Source organism: Myotis brandtii, unplaced genomic scaffold, assembly GCF_000412655.1.
Source record: "Myotis brandtii unplaced genomic scaffold, ASM41265v1 scaffold368, whole genome shotgun sequence".
Classification (NCBI taxonomy): domain Eukaryota; kingdom Metazoa; phylum Chordata; class Mammalia; order Chiroptera; family Vespertilionidae; genus Myotis; species Myotis brandtii.
This window is the reverse complement of record NW_005364139.1, coordinates 760,586-768,015: the sequence shown is the minus strand read 5'-3', so window position 1 is coordinate 768,015 and position 7,430 is coordinate 760,586. Positions and strand designations below refer to the sequence as shown.

General features: G+C 57.1%; 2 protein-coding genes across 4 annotated transcripts in view; both read right to left on the bottom strand.

Moving 5' to 3' along the window:
• Window positions 1-5,383, bottom strand: part of LOC102248246 (chordin) — a 7,547-nt gene extending 2,164 nt beyond the window's left edge. For 2 of the 3 annotated variants that reach the window (XM_014544518.1, XM_014544519.1), the window contains exons 1-14: window positions 5,219-5,383; window positions 4,966-5,106; window positions 4,799-4,881; window positions 4,573-4,720; window positions 4,308-4,414; window positions 4,069-4,188; window positions 3,296-3,452; window positions 2,733-2,953; window positions 2,181-2,294; window positions 1,585-1,860; window positions 1,423-1,516; window positions 1,252-1,308; window positions 877-980; window positions 325-427 (exon numbers count right to left, since the gene is read on the bottom strand). In XM_014544518.1, the coding sequence (XP_014400004.1) occupies window positions 325-427; window positions 877-980; window positions 1,252-1,308; window positions 1,423-1,516; window positions 1,585-1,860; window positions 2,181-2,294; window positions 2,733-2,953; window positions 3,296-3,452; window positions 4,069-4,188; window positions 4,308-4,414; window positions 4,573-4,675 (1,456 nt within the window). In that variant the 5' untranslated portion in view covers window positions 4,676-4,720; window positions 4,799-4,881; window positions 4,966-5,106; window positions 5,219-5,383. Of the gene's footprint in view, window positions 1-324; window positions 428-876; window positions 981-1,251; window positions 1,309-1,422; window positions 1,517-1,584; window positions 1,861-2,180; window positions 2,295-2,732; window positions 2,954-3,295; window positions 3,453-4,068; window positions 4,189-4,307; window positions 4,415-4,572; window positions 4,721-4,798; window positions 4,882-4,965; window positions 5,107-5,218 lie in introns of those variants that run through there. The other variant, XM_014544520.1, reaches the window with a different exon arrangement.
• On the bottom strand, window positions 4,704-7,256 carry LOC106727111 (chordin-like). The gene is made up of 9 exons (XM_014544492.1): window positions 7,241-7,256; window positions 6,540-6,554; window positions 6,348-6,447; window positions 6,136-6,223; window positions 5,479-5,560; window positions 5,219-5,263; window positions 4,966-5,106; window positions 4,789-4,881; window positions 4,704-4,720 (listed from the first exon to the last, which is right to left on the bottom strand). The coding sequence occupies exons 1-9, from the start codon at window positions 7,254-7,256 to the stop codon at window positions 4,704-4,706; spliced, it is 597 nt and encodes a 198-aa protein (XP_014399978.1).
• Between the last annotated feature and the right edge of the window lie 174 nt (window positions 7,257-7,430).

Here is a 7,430-nt window from a genome sequence, read left to right as displayed (position 1 = left end):
GGATGGATGGATGGATAGGTGGATGGGTGGATTGGGTGGATGGGTGGATGGGTGGATGGATGGGTTGGTTGGTTGGCTGGTTGGTTGGATGGATGAATGGATAGATGGGGCAGGAACTAGAACCCATCATAGCCCACTAATACATGCACATCTTTCCACTGTGTTTAGAACCCTGGCTCCAGACTAGGCACAGAGTGGTGCTCAGGAAATGCTGAATTAGCTGAGAAGTCCCTTCCATCCACCCTCACTGTGCATCCCCTCACCCAGGACAAGGCGTGAAGGGCCCTATCTGCCCCAAGAGGCCTCAGTGCCCACCCCCCTCACCTGGACACTGTTTGCAGCAGTCAGTGGGGTTGGCGCGGACAGGCTGGGCACAGGCCAGCCGGGGACACTGCACCTTCTCACAGTGCACCTCTCCCGTGTCCCCCTGTAGGGATCCATTGTGTGAGGGGTGTTAGGAAGGAGGGGGAGCACTCCTGCTTCCTCCCTCTCCTTCCGCATACCTCGAGTAATATATCCACGGCCTTTTACTCAGGCCCTGGGCTGGTGCTTTATATTCCTGAACTAAATCCTCATTGTAGCCCTGCCAGGTAGGTGCTAGCACATCCGCTCACGGGAGAGGAAAGTGCAGCTCAGGGGGGCACAGGAAGTGCCCGGGTGATATGGAGCTAGTCAGCTGGCAGAGCCAGAATTCACACAGGTCACCCTTGCCCTTCTCCTGCAGGAAGCCAGCTCTCAAAGCCCAAAGGACTTTCTCATATTATTTTGATCCTTGAGCCCCCCTCACCAAGGCTGGGCTTTTCCTCTCCTGGAGGCCCCTTCCCATCTCCGCAGCCCCACGGGGGTGTAGCACTGGAGAAGACTGAGCAGCCATACCTTGCAGGTGCAGATGGCACACTTAATTAAGCCAAAAGGGGGAACGACAGGATGCCACCGGGTACCCGCTGCCCGCCAGCTCCGGTCACCATCAAAATAACAGCCTGGTGGCAGACAGTGGCCAGCTGCCATTAGTACTGAGCTCATTGGCTGGATCCAAAAACCAAGGCTTCAGGCTCAGGCCAACCCCACACCCTCTAACCCCAGGGCCCATTCTCGGGCCAGTCACTCTAATGAAGCCTATCAGGTGTCACTGAAACCTGTGTCCCTCAGCCTTCACCCACCCATATATACTCTCACCCCACCGTCCCCCTCCTGGTCCCACCCAACAGCGCCTCTTGGTTCCCCACCCTGGCTCATACACTGCCAGCTCACCCTCTCCGGGGTCCCTGCTCCTTGGCAGCCCTGGCAGGTCTCTGACATCTTGTTTCTCTGTGGAGCCAAAAAATAGTGAAGGCAGAGGGTGACAGCCTCCTTCCCTTCTTAGAGGCCTCATCCGCCGTTGGCGGAGCCCCATGACTGTCTCCACCCCTGCATGGCACTCACCGGGGCACACAGGGCAGCACTGGTCCGGCACCTGCACTGGACTCGGGCAGCTGAGCAGCGGGCACACCACAGGGTCACAAATCACTGTCTGCCTCTGCAGGGAGAGGTGGGAGGTTGACTGGAGCCTTTGCCCCAGAACCCAGGCCCCAGTACGCCTCCTACCTGGCAGGTGCAGAGTGAGCAGAGCGGGTCGTAGTTAGGTGCCCAGCGAGCCCCATGGGGGCGCTGCTGTCCCTCGAAGAAGCAAGTGTTGGGGTCTCGGGCTCTCCAGGGGCTGCCTGGTTTGACTGGCACTGGGGCATCAGGGCCGGGCACAGCGGGCAACATGGGCAGTGCAGCTGCGCCCACTGCCTCAGGAGCCCCAGGCTTCCGGGCCTCCTCCGCCCCTGCCTCCGCCAGGCGCAGGCCGCCCACCTCGCATTGGTTGGCGATGTGCACCTGGGAGGAGAGGTGAGCTGAGGCAGCGCCCGGGCTCCCCCTTGCGTCTCCACCAGCAGCAGCCAGCCCGCCAAGCAGAAACACCTCATCCCCTGAGTGCCCCTGTGCCCCAAAAGGATGCTCTTCATCCCAGCAATCATTCTCGCTGCCAGGCACAGGGTGCCCTGCTGCCAGCCTTGTTATTTATGTGCCTTGTATGGCTTCATCCTCCCAAGCAGTAAACAAGTGTGATACTTCCACCCCCCAGGGCTGGGGAAGAGCAAGTGGCACAGAGACACACGGTGCCAGCCCAACTCTGACCCATCCCCACTGCTGCCTACCTGCCCTCGAAGCTCCCCTTGGGGGCTCCCCTTGGTGGAGATCAGCAGGGAGGCAGTGCCCTGTGCCAGGTGCAGCAGCAGCTCAGGCTCCAGGTCCTTCACCACGCCCTGAGCCTGTGAGTAGATAGGATAAGGGCTGGGAACAAGGCACTCTAGGGCTGAGTCTACTCTTCCCGATTTGCAGATGAGGAAACTGAGACCCAGGGAAATGAAATAAGGTCTCCAGGATAGCGAAGCTCATTAGCAATGGTATGGAGCTCAGAATCCAGTCTCTCTGACAACAAGTCCCTGACCACCCATCTACTTCCGGGGGCTTGGCCACCCCACCTACTCCCCTGGAGGTCCAGGATATTACATACAATTCAAGGGATCCCACCAGAGAAGGACGCAGGAAAGAGGATGAATAATAAAAGGCTGGGTCAGGTCCACAGCCCAGTCTGTCTGACTCCTGAGCCCATGCCAGCTCTGCCATACCAGGCAGCCTGTTCTCTGCTTACACACACACACACACCTTTAAGCTAAAAAGCAGATATTTTCCAATCACATCCTCACCTCTGGGCCATAGAATCCCTTCAGCAGCCGCCGGGGCCCTGGCATCCCATGTGGACCGAGGAGGTGGGCAGTGACAGTGCCCTGTTCTGAGCCACCAAGCCCAGCCAGCAGCACTTCATAGTGCAGGTGACAGTGGGTATCCAGGGAGAGCCAGGCATGCCCTGCTGCCTGACTCTGCACAGGGGGCAACACCAGGGCTCCTGCCAGGGGCACGGGCAGTGCTGGATCCAGACAGAGGAGAGGGGACAGATGAGAAGGTGGCCTAGAGCAGCCACTCAACCCCAGCATTCCCATGTTGCCCAGCACAGACTCCGTGAGCTGGCAGACACTGCCCATAAGCCCAGGGCTGGGGGAGCAGCAAGTTTTAGACCCCTGCACCATCGCAACAGGGAGGGTCTCCCAGGAGGGCCACCCTTTACATCCCACCTGTACATCTCCGGATGCAAACCTAGAGCTCAGGCAGAGAAAGACACATCAGGCTCTAGCGCTCTGACACCATCCCTTATGTACGTGAGTCACTGATTAGAGGGTAGCAAAGGGCAGGCAAACCTATGGGCACTCACTGTCATGGCGGGCGCTGTGCCCACTGTAGGGCAGGGCAGCCACATGCCCCCGCAGCTCTCCATCTGGGAAGTCCTTGGTGGCCACGTTCAGGAATAGCTCATTCTGCAGCAGCATATGAGCCCCTCGGGCACCCAGCCCAGGGCAGACGCCCATGGCCTAGGGGACAGTGAAGGGTGAGCCCTAGCTGGAGCCTGCCAGACCCCAGGTGAACCCTCCTCAGCTTTCACACAAGCCTAAGATTCTGAAGCCTTTCCATGTTTTGTGCCCCCACTACACCCATAGACACTTCCCCACACCAGTAACACTGAATAAGAACCTTGCAGGCCCAAGTTCAAGTCCCTTCTCTGCCACTTCCTACGTATGTAATAACCTTGAAGAGTTAACCTCTGATCCTTCACTTCATCATCTCTAAAATGGGTACTGCGAGGGCCAAAAATAATATAAGGCAACCAGTCTAGTACGTGGCACCTAGAAAGGCTCAATAAGCGGCAGCCATTGCTCTCACAATTAGTATGTGATCTCCTGCACTGGTCTCCCTGTCTTACTCCTCTCATTTGACATGAGCTTGCTGAGGACAGGGGCCATATCTGATTTTCTTTGTACTCTTTGGCCTGAGTCTCACTAAAAATGTGTCCAGTGAATCAATGTATCAATGAGAGAGCCTGTGAATGAGTGAATGATGCTGAACCTATCTGCCCACCCAACTTCGCTTCCCACAACCCCACATTGTGGTACATGGGCCCTGTGGCCCAGCTCTGCCTGTATCACTCACTGTGTGTCCTCCCGACTGGAGTCCAGCCATGTGGCACAGGACAGTGCGCTGGTCCCTCCGCTGAGGCTTGGTCTCCAGCGTCATGGCCACCACCTCGCTGCCTGTACCTACCACTTGCACCTGGTGGGCAGAGTTGGGTAGAGCAAACTGGAGTGGCAGAGAAGGCCTGGGGCCTGAACTGCAGGCCAAATCTCTGCCTCAATCTACTGCCCTTCCACCTCCTGCAGCCCCTGACTTACCTGGTAGATTAGGGAGCCGTTTCCTAGCAGTGTAAGGCTGGCTGAGCCAGCTGCACCTGTCTGAACTGGGATCAGGGCATCGGCCCCACAAAGGACACTTTGCAGGACTGCAGAGGGGCAAGACAAGTGGAGGCAGGCTGGCCCCATGGCCATTCATACCCCAGCCCCCAGGATCCCTCCCATATCCACCCTGGACCTGCCCCTGGCACTTGTCTATGCCTCTCAGTGGCGTGTGCCCAGGGAGCCAGGCTCCACCCTGCCTCACCATCGCAGCTCTGCCTGGCAGCAATGTGTCCACTGATACGCAACCCTGGGCTACCTGCCCTCTCCAGGGCTATCTGCAGCTTCCCCAGCACCAGCCAGTCCATCTCCTGGGCTGTCAGGTTAGGCAGCACCTCAGCGAAACCTGGGTCCTAGGGACAGAGCAGGATAATCGGTGGGAGCAGAAAGAGGCCAGAGCAGGTGGCAACAAAAGCCAAACCTTCGCTCACCTGGGCTGAGGCATTGGCCTGGAGCTCTCGCAACAGCTGCCCCTGGTGTAGAATCTGGAGCCGCAAGGGAACCTGGGCTGGTCCTGAAACGATGGTACATGTGGACACCGCTGAGAGCCAGGTGCCCTCCCTGCCCTTCTCACATGCCCTCCCCATATCCCACTTACCCCCACTCCTGGATTCCAGCAGCCCACGGAAGAGCAGCAAAAAATGCAAGGAGTCCTCTGTGTCACTGAGAGTGAGTAGGGTGATGCCACCTATGCCCTGTTGTGGGGTGCCTTCCAGGGTCAGGATGGCACTGAAGGTCTCTGGGAGAGGGAGGACCAGGAGAGCCCATCAGAAAGTCCCCTCCGCAGCCCACTCCATTCCTCGGTATAGAGAAGACAGAGCTTCATGCCCAGGGGCTGTTGCTCCCCTCACCTGCAGCCAGAGCCCGGTGCCGGATGAGGGGCCCCCAGACCTCCCCTGAAGGATGAGTGGGTGTCACAAGTGCCACATGTAGCTGTTCTGCCCTGAGGAGCCGCAGAGACAACCGAGGCACTGCTCGCCACACCCCACACACCTGGAGCAGAGAGACAAGAAGACCCTACTCAAACAGTATGCAGGATAGGCCAGCGAAGAGGCCTATCTGATGAAGAAGGAATATGGGAAGGAGCCCCCATGCTCTCCTAGGAATCCACGTGTCACAAGTGCCACATGTAGCTGTTCTGCCCTGAGGAGCCGCAGAGACAACCGAGGCACTGCTCGCCACACCCCACACACCTGGAGCAGAGAGACAAGAAGACCCTACTCAAACAGTATGCAGGATAGGCCAGCGAAGAGGCCTATCTGATGAAGAAGGAATATGGGAAGGAGCCCCCATGCTCTCCTAGGAAGCTTAAGAATCCACCCCTAGCCTGTTTGGCTCAATGGACAGAGTGTCGGCCTGCAGACTGATGGGTCCCAGGTTCGATTCTGGCCAAGGGCACATGCCCAGGTTGCCGGCTCTATCCCCAGTAGGGGGTGTGCAGGAGGCAGCCAATCAATGATTCTCTCTAATCATTGATGTTTCTATCTCTCTCTCCCGCTCCCTTCCTCTCTAAAATCAATAAAAAATATTTTTTTAAAAGAAGAAGGAATCCAGGGGTCCAAATCCTGGCTCCACCACTTACAGCTGTGTGACCTTGCGCAAATCACATTCTGCTACTGAGCCTCAATTTCCTCATCTGTAAAATGGGCATATAATGTCAGTGCCTTCCTCCCACTGGACTGTTGTGAGGACCAAAGGAGGTAATGCAGAGCACACTCTCAGCACAGTGTCCAAACTAGATAAGCACTCATAAATGGCATCATCTCACCAAGCCATCTTGGGTCGGAGCTGCAGGGTGTTCGAACAGGACGCTGCCAGTGGAGTCTGAGAAGCGGATTCGGGTGGGACGGTCCAGCCTGGGAATGAGGGTGCGGAGGAGCACGGACTCTGAGCCTGGGCCAGAAGCAGCCCCTCCAGCCTGTCCCAGCTCTCCCGCCCCAGCGCCCAGCCCGCTCTTCCTCCCTCCTGGCCCGTTCTCACTGCCGGTAGGAGATGGAGAAACGCAGACTAGAGCGCAGCAGTATCACTCGGGCCCTTGCCACGGCCTGCGACCTCGGCCCCGTCAGCAGCGCCACGAAGTCTGGGAGAGAAGGAAGATGTCCCTAATATCTTCACCCGCTGTGACGGCCGCGCCAAAACCGCGACCCCGGTCCTGGCTGGGTCCCTGCCTACCCGTGTGGCCATCCACTCAACCACTAAGCAACACTGGCTGGGCTGAAGCATATTCTTGATATAACACTGAGACTAGCAGTCAACTCTATAAGGGACATTAACAATTTGATAGAACTAATGCAAAAGTAAATTTGCTCATAATATCTCCTAGAGATTTTGTTACATTTGTGGATACAAGATGTTGTTTTATGAATATTCACTCCTAAACAGTTTTTTCCCTTTTTAAATTTTGAGAGGGTGGAAAGAGCTTTCTTTTCCAACCTATTTTGCTTCATGGGGTTAAAGGATGGTCCCAGCTGTGTGTGTCTGAGAGGAGGTGGAAGTGCTTTGGGATTTCATTAGGGTGCAATGTCCATGGCCTTCCAGCTTCTAGGCATGCAGGCAAAGTTCAAATACAACATGTCAAGTAAACAAAACTAAACTGAACATGATTCTTGCCTAAACCCTAAAGATAACTCAACCATACTCACTCTCGAAAGAAAATGTGCGGGGGGGGGGGGGGGGGGGGGGGGGGATGTGTCAGAGAGCAAGGCAATGGGTCCCACCGAGGCAGGCGCTGCTACTCGCAGCTTCGGGACCCTAGACAAGTTCCTGACACTCTCTGGGCCTCGGGGTCCCCGTCTGAAAGTGGGGCTCATGGCAGCATCTATCTAGGAGGGTTGTTCTAGGAGTTAGTGAGAGACTGATGAGATGGAGCTGGCAAACAGCCCGGCACATAGTGGGCGATCAATAACGGCCAACACCTGAGCCTGGAAGGGGCGCTTCCTGCCCCGGTCCTCCGCCAGGAAACTGTCCCGAATATCTGCAGGCTCGCTCCTTTCTCCTCGCCACCTCCGCGTCCACTCCGACGCCCCGGGACCCCCGTGCTCCCCCGCCCGCGGGGGGCCCCGG